General features: G+C 36.3%; 1 protein-coding gene across 6 annotated transcripts in view; it reads left to right on the plus strand.

The window, feature by feature from the left end:
* The window catches only part of LOC306872628 (rap guanine nucleotide exchange factor 2-like), a 38,750-nt gene extending 24,169 nt beyond the window's left edge, over positions 1 to 14,581 (plus strand). For 2 of the 6 annotated variants that reach the window (XM_079421273.1, XM_079421275.1), the window contains 18 exons: positions 142 to 294; positions 844 to 1,008; positions 1,099 to 1,206; positions 1,313 to 1,516; positions 2,133 to 2,241; positions 2,328 to 2,571; positions 2,785 to 2,945; positions 7,413 to 7,653; positions 7,744 to 8,127; positions 8,303 to 8,514; positions 8,607 to 8,730; positions 9,369 to 9,392; positions 10,077 to 10,294; positions 10,658 to 10,786; positions 10,936 to 11,040; positions 11,876 to 12,032; positions 12,160 to 12,689; positions 13,504 to 14,575. In XM_079421273.1, the coding sequence (XP_079277399.1) occupies positions 142 to 294; positions 844 to 1,008; positions 1,099 to 1,206; positions 1,313 to 1,516; positions 2,133 to 2,241; positions 2,328 to 2,571; positions 2,785 to 2,945; positions 7,413 to 7,653; positions 7,744 to 8,127; positions 8,303 to 8,514; positions 8,607 to 8,730; positions 9,369 to 9,392; positions 10,077 to 10,294; positions 10,658 to 10,786; positions 10,936 to 11,040; positions 11,876 to 12,032; positions 12,160 to 12,689; positions 13,504 to 13,529 (3,294 nt within the window). In that variant the 3' untranslated portion in view covers positions 13,530 to 14,575. Of the gene's footprint in view, positions 1 to 141; positions 295 to 843; positions 1,009 to 1,098; positions 1,207 to 1,312; positions 1,517 to 2,132; positions 2,242 to 2,327; positions 2,572 to 2,784; positions 2,946 to 7,412; positions 7,654 to 7,743; positions 8,128 to 8,302; positions 8,515 to 8,606; positions 8,731 to 9,368; positions 9,393 to 10,076; positions 10,295 to 10,657; positions 10,787 to 10,935; positions 11,041 to 11,875; positions 12,033 to 12,159; positions 12,690 to 13,503 lie in introns of all 6 variants that reach the window. The other 4 variants (XM_079421277.1, XM_079421278.1, XM_079421274.1 and 1 more) reach the window with 3 other exon arrangements.
* Positions 14,582 to 15,203: the final 622 nt, after the last annotated feature.

Genomic DNA, 15,203 nt, shown 5'->3' on the forward strand with positions numbered 1-15,203 from the left:
TAATTCAAATTGAATACCTATTCAAGGTGTTGATAGTGTATATAATAAAAAGCCCTGTTCAAGCTTTATTTGTAAGGCAAATAATGCATAAAATGTTGATGCAAAAAACGCCAGTTAACATTATTATTTGTGTGTGTGTAGTTTGTGTGTATTGCCCAGCAGGACTACTGCTGCATTCTGAATCAGGTTGAGCAGAACACACAGCGAGTGGAAGAGGAAGGAGAAATCGTCATGGTAAAAGAACACCGAGAACTCGACCGGACGGGCACCCGCAAGGGACACATTGTTGTTAAGGTAATTTTGTTTTTTGGAAAAATCTGACTGACTTGAAAAAGTACTCCCACTGAGAAATCAGATTTCGGCTTTACAGTCTTGAAGTTGATGAATCTGATCTGTTTTAATCTCTGACTTTATATGTTATGTGAAATATAATAGCCCATAGAACTAGTACAACATGCCTTTGAGAATTAACAATTGAACATCCCCTCCACATTTTGTTTTAAAGATCTTTCTTTTCTTTTCTTTTTTTCAAATTGTGGATGCATTAAATTGATCCAAAGTGACATTAAATACTTTGAAGACTGGAGTAATGGCTGCTGAAATATCAGTTTTGCCATGACAGGAATAAATTACATTTTAAAAATATATTTTAAAAGAAAAGTTAATGTAAGTTGTAATAATATTTCACAATCTTGATCATATAAGTTTAGTCTTGGGGAGAATAGGATACTACTTTCAGAAATGTTAAAAAATCTAAATTAATTTGATTTAAAATGTGTGGTTTTTAGTACTTTAGTACACTAGGTGGTCATTTAAAAGAAAAATCTGATGTACACTTTTTAGGGCACTGCTGAAAGGCTGATGCAGCACTTAGTGGAGGATCATTCAGTTGTCGACCCTACATATATTGAGGACTTCCTGTTGACCTATCGTACCTTCCTGCCCAGTCCTCTGATTTTGGGACAGAGACTTCTGGACTGGTTTAATGACCCCAGTTTACGGGACAAGGTAGCGTGACTGAATCAACCTTTTCTAAAGAAACCTACATTAAGCTTCAGCTGAACGGTACTCACAGTTCTCCCTCTCTCCTCTAATCAGGTAACCCGAGTTGTGTTGTTATGGGTTAACAATCACTTCAGTGACTTTGAAGGAGATCCTGATATGACCGGTTTTTTGGAGGAATTTCAGAGCAATCTGGAAAGAGAGGTATAAACAGCATTCAAGCATTACTTTAATACAGATTTAAAATAATTGTCATTCATCACTTTATCAGACAAGCATCTTTATTAACTTCCTCTTTTTATCTAAAAAGAAAATGACAGGTCAGTTGCGGTTGCTCAACATAGCTTGTGCAGCTAAAGCCAAACCCAGAGTGATTACTATAACTAGGTCTGCTCGAGAGATGTCCCTCCCCTTCACACTGATTGGAGGAGCTGAACGAGGAACGCGCCTCTTTATCAGCAGCGTGGAAGTTGGAAGCAAAGCAGAGGAAGCGGGGCTTAAGCGTGGAGACCAGGTGACACCTTTCAAACATCTGTATAAAACAGTGTTAAAGGAACACTCCACTTTTTTTGAAAATAGGCTCATTTTCCAACTCCCCAAGAGGTAAACAGTTGAGTTTTACCGTTTTCGAATCCATTCAACCGATCCCCGGGTCTCACGGTAGCACTTTTAGCGTAGCTTAGCATAGATCATTGAATCGGATTAGACCGTTAGCATAATACGGCAGCAAAGTTCCTTGATTATTACGCCGTATTGAGAGTATAGTTCCTAGCCATATCTGCCTTGAAAATTGCAACTTTTCATTTTCCTTCAGTCTTAGTACACAGTGTAACTACAGAAGAGTCAAGTTTTAAATAGGAAAAATATCGAAACTCTTTGGTCATTTTTGTGCGAGAAACTAACGGTCTAATCATATTCAATGATCTATGCTAAGCTACGCTAAAAGTGCTACTGCCAGACCCGGAGATCGGCTAAATGGATTCAAAAATGGTAAAACTCAACTGTTTAACTCTTGGGGAGTTGGAAAATGAGCCTATTTTCAAAAAAAGTGGAGTGTTCCTTTAAAACATGTTCTTTACACACACTTTTTTTTTTTTTTTTGTCTTATCATTTTTTTCACACTCGTGCAGATATTGGAGGTGAATGGGCAGACATTTGAGAATGTGCAGTTGTCCAAAGCAACTGAAATTCTCAAAAACAACACACAGCTCTGTATGAGTATCAAAACCAACCTCCTGGGTGAGATTCCTACCTGGAAACACCTTCCAATACACACAGGCTGTTGATGAATATCAAATTTTTTTACTCACTTTTACTCTTCTCAGTCTTCAAGGAGCTGGTGGCCAGGGTGGCAGAGGAAAGAAAAAATGGCGTTCCTCATCTTCCAAAGATTGGTGACGGAAAGAAAAATAGCCGTTATTCTGTACCTGAACTTGGGGCTGGTTCTGATGTAATAGGTCAAGAAAAGGTCAGCAAGAAGGTCAAAGCACATACTGTGGGCGGCCGAAATAAACTCATGAAGATTCTAGACAAGACACGCATGAGCATCCTACCTCAGAAACCTTACAGGTATACAAGCACACAAACTCTTCTTCTGACACTATTGCTGACTTTAAGAGTCCTGAAAGAGAAAGAACATCAGTACGAATCTTGTCATCTTAGTGATATTTTCATAAACAGAAGGGCATTATTTCACATCCACTGCTTTAGACGCATGTTAAATTCTTATTGATGTTCACCTCATACTGAGTGATGCTGAGTCATAGTGCTTTTGTTGTATAGTGACCTCGGGTTAGGGCAGACTCAGGATGACAGCATTGTGGGATTAAGACAGAACAAACAGACTCAGCCCACAATGGCAGTCGGTGGAAATCTCTCATCCAGTAACCCAGACCTGGCCCAAGGCCAACAAAGGATCATTGACTACAGTACACAGCCACCAGGTAAATATGCATCCAGAATACACAAATGCGTGCTCCTATATATATATATATATATATATATATATATATATATATATATATATATATATATATATATATATATATATATATATATATATATATATATATATATATATATCAGTAGTGTGTGTGTGTGTGTGCGCATATACTGTATGTGTATATGTTTGTGTGTGTCTATATATGTGTGTGTGTGTGTTAGGGTTGTGCCGATAGACGATGGTATCGTGTATCGATGATAGGCAGAGATATCGCCGACAGCTGATGTCTGTCGATAATCAAGATGATATTGGGCTCATTCTCCTATTAATGTATAAAACTATTATTATTATTATTATTAGGCGGCCTATTATTATTGGGCTAGTATTATCAAATTGCCCCGCTATTTCAGCTCAGCGTCGCACTTCACACACACGCGCAAATGAGGATTAGGCTTCTCCTAACTGGAAATGTTTTAAAAACGGACTCTAAAACTAAGCCCACATCAAAATTGAACTTTGATTTTATTATTTGATAACTTGATTATTTACAAATTAGGCTATGTCAAGAGTGCAAAAAGAGACATATTTTTGAACAGCTCGTAGCTGGACACTTGATTTCTAGCGATTATCGTCAATTTGATTTCACAGATACTATTTAAACTAAACTGAGCTAGACAATGACATCACTGAATTCAATAATGAAATGCCTTTAACTGAAAATTGAGTGTTTAATGTGTAATAAGATTACTGACACTCTATCCTCCAATTTGATACTGTTAAGTGCTTTGACACAATGTATTGTTAAAAGCGCTATATAAATAAAGGTGACTTGACTTGAGCTATGAATGAACATGACGAAACTGCACCGTTTTCTTTACAGCACATTAACAATAAACATCGATGCTTATTCTTCATCATCGTTATTATAAAAAAAATACGCAGTTAATAAGTTATCAGTCTAAAACTGGGTTCGTCATGGGGCGCGCGTTCCGAAACGCTGTATGACTGATTTATCCGTTTAATTTAACTTTACTCCAAAAATATGAACTTACCTGAAAATACTTTTATCTTTAACGTGTTCGTTTATGTCCAATATTTAGTGTTAAACTGTTGGTCTTTAAAATCAATCTACTTTTGATTTTCACCTTGACTGATTTTAGACTGATAACTTCCGCGCCGATGCAGCAAACTTGTCACAGTAGGACACGCGGTCCCCTTGCCCCTACCCACCCATGCATGATAATAGTGTGTATCGGCGATCTCACAGGCTGGCGATATGATATGTATGTATGTGTGTGTATGTCTAGTCAAGATATTTGCAAATATGATTAAAAGATGAATATGAGAAGAAACTACAGAATGTCACATTTTATTATTAGCCATTTCAACACACACGTTTTACCAAATAAAAAGAACAGCACTTTTAGAGTTCATCCCACTCATTGATGTGAGCATAAGTATTGGGACAGTTGAACATAAGGCAGATATAAAAGATTAAAAGCTGTTATTTAGTTGCAGATCCCTTTCACACAATCACAGCAGTGAGTCTGGGACCCATAGACATCACCAGACTCTTGGTCTCATCCTTTGAAATACTTTTCCCACCCTTTAATGCAGCCAATTCCAATTGTTGCTTGTTTTGGGGAGTTTCTGCCTTTACTCTCCTCTTCAGCTGATGAAATTCATGTTCAATCAGATTTAAATCTGGAGACTGACTTGGGCGATCTAAGACTTTCCATTTCTTTGCCCTTATAAATTCCTTGACTGAACTGGCAGGGTGTTTTGGGTCATTGTTCTGATGCAATATGAAGCACTTCATCATACATTAAGTCATCAGTAAAGATGAGAGGGCCTGTTCCAGAGGCAGCCATGCATGCCCATGCCATGACAACACCTCCACCATGCTTTACAGATGAGGCTGTATGCTTGGGATCATTGCAGTTCCCTTTTTTTCTCCACATTTTTACATTCATCTTTTAATCATATTTGTAAATGTTTTGACTCCACAGCCAACAGAGCAATTTTGACTTTACTGTTCCAATACTTTTGAAGGGAACTGTATGTATATGTGTGTGTGTGTGTATATATATATATATATATATGTATGTATGTGTATGTATGTATATGTATGTATATATATGTGTATGTATGTATATGTGTATGTACATGTATACACACAAAATACATATAGACACAAAAATAATGATTTTCATTTACATCGGAACTTCACAACCTAATAACTGTTTGCTGTTTTTAACCCACAATATAATGCTGCACATGACATGGCTATATTCTACATACAGCACCTTCACTATAATTTTCTGCTCATAAATGCATTCCACTCTACTCCTGCTTCTTTTGTTCCTTTCCTTTTGTTATATTTGTGCGATTGTACTAATGATCCCGCTACCCTCTCCTTGCTCACAGCACCTGGATTCACTCGTGAGTATTTGTGCACTGCTGCGGTTCTGCTCGTCTTTTTAGACACCTCACGTATAGTTCTACTCGTCTCTCTAGATTAGCTGTTCGTCTTCCTAGATACCCGTCTTGTGTAATTGCCTGTCTATCTCTCTCTCTCAAAATCTGCAATAAAGTTTTTATCTAGTTGACTGTATTTCCTTCTCTCTGTTCTGCTGACCTTTTTATCCATGTATAGTATCGTTCTTGTACAGATATTATTAATCTTTGCAAACTTGAGTCAGTGGCAACAGTTTCACTTTGATGGCATCATCATGGATAATCTGTCACTGATTAAAAAAGAAAAAAAGACTTATGGGAAGTTCTCATTTTCATGAAAGTAAGATGTAGCAGCATCTGTTGTCTTTTTTTTTTTTTTAAGACTGTATTTTGCGAGTTGTCTGGCAAGCCTGACTCATGCTCTGGGTCAAATTAAACACGCCTTAAGGCTGTGGGACTATATACACATTTTATTACGTTGTTTCTGGTTTATTTCAATGGCCTGTCTGTGTTGATTAATACACTTTTGTGCCATTTGCCACTGGGCCAGGTCATGTAATTAAATTACCTTTCTTTTTTCAGACTTTGATATACTACTCTTACTGCTTTGTCTTTTTATGTACAACTCTCTTTCTGTTGCTTCTGTTCATGCTTAGCTTTGTCTGAAAGGGTTTCCGAAAGAAAACATTGGTTCTCAATGTTTTCAATTAAGCATTGCAAGCTCTAATGTAATTATTCAAGTAAGTAGTAAAACAAAGATACAAATTAGAATGTTTAAAATAAAAAATCAGTTATATTTAGATAATTTATTTTTGCACACCATTTTTTTTTTTATCCCGAGGTTAATTGTAATGCTTTGAGGTATACTCATGGTTGTCTGATCATCATACCTGAAAACAGATTTGACTAAATTACCAAGATCGCTGATGGTAAGAAGAAAGTCCTACAAGACGTTTGAACAATTGAGTAGCATATTGACAGCCAAAGCTGTTTTGTTTACAGGGGACTAATATTATCTATTCAGTAAAAACAACTTGAATTTTGTCAATAAAAAAAAAAATTATTTTGTCATGACTTCCAATTAACTCCTCAGTTAAAATGCTGAGGGGTGGGCTATATGATCGAAATCTTAACCCTGTAATTTATCAAATTAATTTACCTGTGGCCGTGATACACATCACTAATTAGTCATTAGTCATCACCCTCATGTCGTCCAAACCTGTATAAGTTTCTTTCTTATGTTAAACACAAAAGATATTTTGAAGAACCAAACAGTTGTTGGTCCCCATTCCATAGTAAGGAAAGAAATATTATGGGAGCCATCAGCTGTTTGATTACCAGCATTCTTCAAAATACCTTCTTGTATGTTTGACATAAGAAAGAAACTCATACAGGTTTGGAACGACATGAGGGTGAGTGAATGGGGAAAAAAAAAATAAAAAATTTGGGTGAACTATCCCTTTAATATCACCACTTAAATTATCACTTCCGAACCAAAATTACTATAAGTATATACGACTTTACCCACTTATATCAGGTAAATGGATATACTTTTAGCAAATATAAACTGCTTGACTGCTAATATCATCAGATAATTTAAACTATATCATCGACCAGCAAAAATAAATTGTATAGTAGTCGGAAAATCTTTTTATTTTAGTATTAACTTGTTACTGAAGAACCTGTACTTTTGACAGCTCTACTTTCCAATAAAACTCTGAAAGTTTTGTCTTCTGCATAAGATAAGACATGTCCTCTGACTTCTGCTTGATCTGGATCTCCAGTTAACCTCTGTCTTTGTTATTAGAGTTCCTTTCATCTCTTTTTCATTTGACTTGTGACTTGTTACATCTTCCTCATAGGCATCTACCACGTCTGTTTACCTAATATAGTTCTAGAAGTTGCATGTAATCTGTGCTATGCAGGAATGTTTGGATCCTAGTTCTGATTGAGGTTTACATACTACTTATATACAGTTGTTTTATGGTTTGTTGATGTTTTTCATCCACAGAATTGCAAGACCAGGTGCTGCGTGTTTTCAAGGCAGACCAACAAAGTCGTTACTTACTGATCAATAGAGACACCACAGCTAGAGAAGCAGCCAATCAGGCGATGCGAGAGTTTGGCTTGACGGCAAGTCCTGAAGCCTATTCGCTCTGTGAGGTGTCAGTCACACAGGAGGGAGTTATCAAACAGAGACGACTACCCGATCAACTCTCTAAACTGGCTGACAGGATACAGCTGAGTGCCAGGTTTGGTGTTGAGCTAAATTTGAGAAGTTAAATTGGCAATTTTGTGGTTTAATCTTATGTGATGGTTATTTTTTCTGCTTGCTTTGCCAGGTACTACCTGAAGAGTAACATGGAGACAGAGACGCTGTGTTCAGATGTAGAAGCACAGGAGATGCAGCGAGAGTCTGTGGTCCCTTTGTTGTCCTTGAGCTCCATGGAGGTAGCCAATCAGCTGTCAGCACGAAACTATCTGCTCTTCTCCAGCATTGAACCAACAGATTACATCAGTGACCTCTTTAAGCTTCACCCACAAGAGCTTCCTACCAACCTACGGAACTTTGAGGGTCTTGTAAACCAGGAGACCTTCTGGGTCGCCACAGAGGTAGTACAAGAAACCAACCTGGCCAAACGAGTGAAGATCATCAAGCACTTTATAAAGATTGCCCTTCACTGCCGTGACTGCAAGAACTTCAACTCCATGTTCGCCATAATCAGGTAGAGTTTATGTGCCATCTTTTTAAATGTGTGTTTCCATGCTTCTTACCATACAAACATGTCAGTGTGCTTTTGTTCCTTGCAAAATTTTGTTAAGTTTGTTCCTGCTAATGCTAGGAGTAGTCCATCTTCTCTCCACTGTACAATGTCAAGTGTATCTGTGTATCTTTTGCAGTGGGTTCAATCTAGCACCTGTCGCTCGGTTGAGATCTACATGGGAACGGTTGCCTGGAAAATATGAGAAGCTTCTGGCAGAATTACAGGACGTTTTTGACCCATCTCGTAATATGGCCAAATACCGCAACCTCCTCAATAAGCACAACCTGCAGCCGCCGGTCATCCCTCTGTTTCCTGTCATTAAGAAAGACCTCACCTTCCTCCATGAGGGTAACTTACACCTTTCTCTGTTCTTGTTGCCTAAAAATTTGGAATTTGGTTTGAAAATGTAGTATGAATCTGTCAAACCTGTGTGCTTGCAGGCAATAACTCCAAGGTGGACGGTCTGGTGAATTTTGAGAAGTTGAGGATGATTGCACGAGAGATCAGACACGTGGTTCGAATGGCTTCCATCACCATGGACCCTGCATTGCTTTTTAAGACTAGGTACACTCACTTGTACACTTATTCAGCAATGATATTTCATAAACACAAACACATGACTTCAATAAAACCTTGAGATAAAATCATAATTACAAAGGCACACTAGCTGTTTTTGAGCAGCACAGGTAATGCAACCTTATTAGTGACCAATTTGAAATGCACGACATGGGCAAGTGCATGCCACTCAAATAGTGTTCCATACGAGACACTCGATGTAAAGCATAAAATACATATACAAACAAACATAGGGTAAAATAATCTTTTCACCTTATTCAACATTTTTAATGAAAAATAATTATTTTTTACCTTGTCCAAATTTTTGAATGAATTTTCCATTTGTGGCAAAGTGTTCTGGGTTTGCAGCAACATTTAGATACATATTTTTGATGCCTTAAGATGTTTCCTATGTAGGCAGCTCACTAGGGATTGGAACCGAGCTAATCTCTTGCACAGTGTGGCATATATCCAATGCTGATTGTTTCTGTTCACAGTCATTTTGTGTGCTTGGTGTCTTACTGGACTTCTTGTTTTTGGGCCTTTGCTCTGTGGGTTTCACTGTCTAAGCACTTGTGTCTTATGCCTCCTTTTACTCAATCTATTAATTTTCTTGTTCTCTGGCTCTTCGTGGCACTCTGTTGTAGGAAGAAAAAGTGGAGAAGTCTTGGGTAAGTGGGACTGCTACTGTCTTTCTCTCTTTCACTTTCTGTTAACTATTTTTTTGCTGCATGATACTAAATAACACTAACACTTCCCTCAGCAGTCTAGCTTGTTTTAGTTGTGCTGCATGTGTCAAATCTCATCTTTCACTTCCTTCTACTGAATGCTCATTGTCATTCTCTAGAAAGGCATGAATTTTTATGAGTGTTTTCAATGATGATTTATATGGTTGTATAAAAGTATTTTTGCTGCTTAAGTAGGAATGGGCATTGAGTAATATTGTAGTGGAGTACTCTCAATGGTTGCAGGGACTTTTTTTTGTTTAATATTACTAAATGGTTTTAGTTCCGTTTAGTTTTATTTCCAGTTAGTGCAAAATAAAAACATTTAAAAATGATGTGATTAGTATTTTAATAGTTGATTGCTTAAGTTGCAGAATGAGTACCTGCACATGAGTACATCCCTACTTTTCTAGACATGTAAATATTTCATTAACCTGTAGGTTTCTAAAATAGTCACTTGTCTCAATCATTTTCTTCATGCATGTTAAAAATGCTCATGTTAATTCCCCAGCAAAATTCTCTGGCTGATTTATCTAGTTGTCTTGCTAACTTCTGCGGTTGACTTGACATGTTCAGGAATAACATTTTGCATCAACATTGATTGTGTCTTTTGTTTTGTAATGCGTGTAGGTCTTTAAGTCAGGTGAGCAGCTCTTCTCTCTCTGACATTGGAACGATGGGTGGGAAGAGGAAGGGGAGGCGGAGCTCTTTTCTCAATGCTAAGAAACTCTATGAGGTGGAGATGATGAGCAGACGCGTGCGGCAGTATCTGGACACGCAAACACACGAGAGCGATGAGGAGAAGCTCCACGAACTTTCTTTGCAGTGTGAGCCTGCCCACAATTCCAGTGAGTAGCACACATTTTTTGAAAACTATCATCTTTTATGTTCTCAATTTTCATCTTAGAATAATGCATGTTGTTGTAATTATTATTAATGTTGTTGTTATGTTGTCTTACATTTACATTTTATGCATTTAGCAGATGCTTTTATCCAAAGCGACTTACATTGCATTCAAGTTACAGTTTTTACATTTTATCAGCTCTTGCTTTCCCTGGGAATCGAACCCATGATCTTGGCGTTGCTAGTGCCATGCTCTACTATTTGAGCTACATGAAAGCCTCAATAAGTCTTATAAGTAATTTAGTATAAACACCAAAATGTGATGAATAGCATAGTAAAAAAAATTATGTGTGCGCTTGTGATTTCAGCTCTGAAGAACTCAGGTGAGAGGAGACGAGTGGATGCATCTCCTGTCAGTCAAAGAAGCACCACTCCACAGCAGACTAATGGAAATCACGGTCGCAAGAAATCACTTGGCAAAGAGTTACCACCATTTGGTAAGAGCTTTCTCTCGTTTTACTTTCACAAATGATCTGAATTCTTGTGTCGTTCGAGCACCCTCTGCTGGTGACTTAAGTCTTGTTTGCAGTGAGATGAAGTTTTTGTGTCTGTGCCCAGTCTCTTCATAAGATTTTGTCTCTCTCAGAAGAAGGGCGGGACAGACAACGAAAGCTGCCTGAGGACGGCCAGTCAAATGCTTCATCTCTCCTCTCCTCTCCGCGTACCTCGCCTCACAGCACACCTAGAAAAGGTATGCACTGATGATGTGTATTGAATCAGTTTAAGAATATTGGGTTGCACTATATTTTACAGTGTTTTGTTCTACATGTTTTTTATTTTTTATTTAATAACTAGGTACTTAACCTGAACATAACCTTGAACCATTTTAAGTCCAAGTATTTCCCTTGTTACCCAGTCGTTTCTTAAGTACACTGTAAGTGCACATACTGCAAAATAAGGTAACACTTAATTTTAAGGTGTCCTTACTGTTATAATAAGAATAAATTATGCGTAATTACATGCAAGTAATCCTAAGGCAAATCCTAACCCTAACCATATAGAAAGTACATGTAGTTAATTAATGAGTTTTTGATGCAGTGATGTTTTTCTGTTGACTGTTTTAAAGGAACTGCATTATAGTAAAATGCTATAAAATCAATTAAGTTTTTGTTAACTTGGCATATAATGTTTAAATATGATAAGTTATGGCTTTCAAAATTAAAAAAATGAAGCTTTAAAAAAAACGTATGATCTGATCAAGATTGCATGAAATTATAGGAAATTCTGTTTGGAATTGGTTATATAATTTTTAGTTTGTGAATGTTTCAATTTTTATTGATTTACTTGATTTAACGATTTACTTGATTATCGTATCACACTGATTGTTGCATTATTTAACAAGTTATTGAAAGAAAGAAATGCATATTTTAATGAATCAGTGTAAGAAATGAATCCCTGTTCAGATGTGTTGAATGGGATTTTTTAAAATTGAAAACCAATTCAAAATGAACTCAGATTCACATTTCTAAAGAGTAATAAATTCTTGGATGTATTTAATTGTTTGGTTATTTATGCTTTTTTTATAGCTCCACAGTTAGTGGTGAGTGAAGCATCAGATCAACTGAGTTTAAGCTCCTCCTCCTCTGATCTCATCTTGGTTGATGACCACACGCATGCTCAACCCCATACTATTACACTCCCACTCAGCACACGGAGATCTGAACCTGACCAAATAAGCTTGGGGTAAGAGGTTTTATATACCTATGTGCATATAAGTACCTAAAAAGTTGGTCTAAGATGTCGATCAGTCAATACAATTGGTTTAGTACCTTATTTCTCTTATAAGTCTCTCTATATTTCTTTCTCTCAGATCCTACTGCTTGACTCAGGATCAGTGTGACCGTGCATCATTGGACGCAGCAGACAGTGGCCGTGGCAGCTGGACGTCCTGCTCCAGTGGTTCCCATGATAACATCCAGAGTATTCCACAGCGTGTGGGTTATTATGACAACCGCAGCTGGGAGACGCTGTCAGAAGGGATGGGACGTAGTCACATGACCACACCTACTGGTTACTGGGCTGATGAATTGGAAGGAGACACAGGAACGATAAAACGCAGAGGTGGAAAAGATGAAACTCCAAACATAAACAAGAATACTGCGAGTCGGAGGGAGGGACGTTTTAGAGAGCCACCACCCACGCCACCTGGTTATACTGCTCTGTCATTGGCTGAGGCAGACAGTCACAGTCATGCACATGGGCGACGCCCACCAGACTACACGGCGGCTCTGCAGAGGTCTCGATTCCTTAAAAGGTCATGTGATCCTCCTCCACTTCACCCATCCAGTAGATTGCCAGCATACAACCACTGCCAGTCACCACGACGACCACAACCAGATGGTGAGTATTTGATTACGAATAATAAATGAATCCAATCCAATAAAAGAAAAAATAAATAAATGAATGAAATAGGCTAAAACTAATGGCTGGATTGTTAAAATCTGCTAGAGATATAATACTTTTATACTTTTAATTTTATACTTTTACCAGTATGCATACCTTTATTTAATTTATTGTTTGAGAGTCATTCAACTTATTAAATAACAGCCAAAAAAGAAATATGTAGTTTAACAATTACATGGCTTAAAATATTTGCACAGAAAATAAAATGTCTGATTCATATTTTGAGTTTATTGCTATAGTTTCTTGAACAGGAAAAATGATTAAAAAGCAATTCTGCACATTGCTAATTGTAAAATGAAATATGAAAATAATCTGTATTGTTCATGAGCAGTGCTATTTTAGTATCACTGAAAAACTATTATAATTTTTGTCATTTCTATAGTTTATGTATATCTATATAGTTTTTGTTTTTCCCCTCAGATAATTGTTTATTTTATTTCAAATAATGAAAATGTTATATATATATATATATATATATATATATATATATATATATATATATATATATATATATATATATATATATATGTATGTGTGTGTGTGTGTGTGTATGTATGTGTATGTATATATGTATATGTATGTGTGTATATATATATATATATATATATATATATATATATATATATATATATATATATATATATATATATATATATAAGTTTGTTTCACACTAATATTTTTTTTATTATTTTTAACTTTTTTGAAATGTTTGGAAATAAGTCAAGCTCTTATTTTGTCTATTTCTTTACAGAAAATGAGCAAATATCTGCAGTTTAATCAGAGACTCTTCGTATCTCTTTCCCAAAGTTGGATAACATTCATATGGCAGTGGATATGGAATCATGGCCATGTACTGAACTACAGCAAAGCATTTCGGACCTTCATAGAGATCACTGTGAAAGAGGACAGGAGCAGATAAAGTGTTGGCACTTTTAACATAAGCTCTGCAAAACAAAGACAAGATGGAAGTCACAGTCTCATTTTAATTATAGCATGATGAGAGGTGTTGCACATGATGCAAGATCAGTGTTACAAAACCATAGAAACAGTATTATTTCATTAGAAGTTTTAATATGCAATGTTACTTTAGTATGTCGTGTTAAAGACACTCTATGCGTGTGTGTGTTGTGCTTGTGAGAGGGAGTGTTGAAATCAATCACAGAGGGAGACGTAGTTCTCTTCGGACACTTGAAGACGGAAAGAAAAGACTGAGCAGCTGCCTCTCACAAACCTCAGTAGTCTCAAACATCTTCTCTGTGCTGATATCAGTGTTTTTGTTACTCATGAGTATATGACAGTTTTAAAATGCCTTTTCTCATCTGATCATGTCCCCAAAAACTTTCCAAATGTTTCCCACGTTTCTGTTTGAAAAGATTTTATGTTTTGTATTTTTATTTAATTTTATCTGTTAGTAGCATTGTTTCTGACTATTCGAGTGTATGGCACAAATCATGAATTGTTGCACAGATTTTCAGAAGCAAGAGATTGTAGTCAAGAATATATAAATTATAGTTGTTACATAGATGATAGGTGGTCATAATATGGTCAGTAAATGGTTACAACAGTATATTTTACTTAGAATGTCATGAGTTTGTGATAGTTCAAATGTATCGCTTGTGTTTCTACCCAGCCAAATCTATAAGAATCACATGTATTTCTACGTCTTTTACAAAGACAACTGGCAAAGTCTGTAACTACTTTTGTATTTTTAATACAACTATTGTAAATATTGGTTATATTTTGTTAAAAATTTCAGAGACTTATTCTGTTTATTGGACAATTCAGCTACAAATGACTGAGGGAAAATAAACACTGTAGCAATGAAATCTAATGTCTCATCTCCAACTTTGTTACTTTTAATGCTTTAATGTTGTATAAAAAGTATTTTCACATTATTTTAAGAAACAGGTAACTCCGCCCAACACTCACGCCTTTGGCAGAAAGAGCTGCCTCCATGTTTTCTGATTGGCTAACATGTGGTCTGTGATCAGATTCTTCTCTGCTTTTTTACGGAATATGTCGTGCTACGTTTACAAAAAAATTATTGTGCCTTAGGACACCTATTTCTATTGATTCCTTTCAGTTATTGGGGAAATGTTATGCCTGGTAATTGAAATTTAATACCTAATAATTGGTTATTTCATAAAATGTGTTGAATCAGTATGAGCTTTATTGCCAGGTATGTTTACACATACAAGGAATTTGTTTTAGTGACAAGCTCCACAGTGCGACAGAATGATAGTGACAAGACAAGACACAGATAATAAAAAGAATAATATACAGAATAGACAATGTGCAAAATAGCAAAAACAATATACAAAATAGACAATTTAGTATGTTGGGAGCAAATTTGAAGTGTAAACAAGTATGTGTGTTAAATTAATGTATAATAGTGTCGTGTGTACCACGTTTATTGTCAAGTGTTCATGAGATGGATTGCCTGAGGGAAGA

This window comes from Barbus barbus (genome assembly GCF_936440315.1).
Source record: "Barbus barbus genome assembly, chromosome: 7".
Lineage (NCBI taxonomy): Eukaryota > Metazoa > Chordata > Actinopteri > Cypriniformes > Cyprinidae > Barbus > Barbus barbus.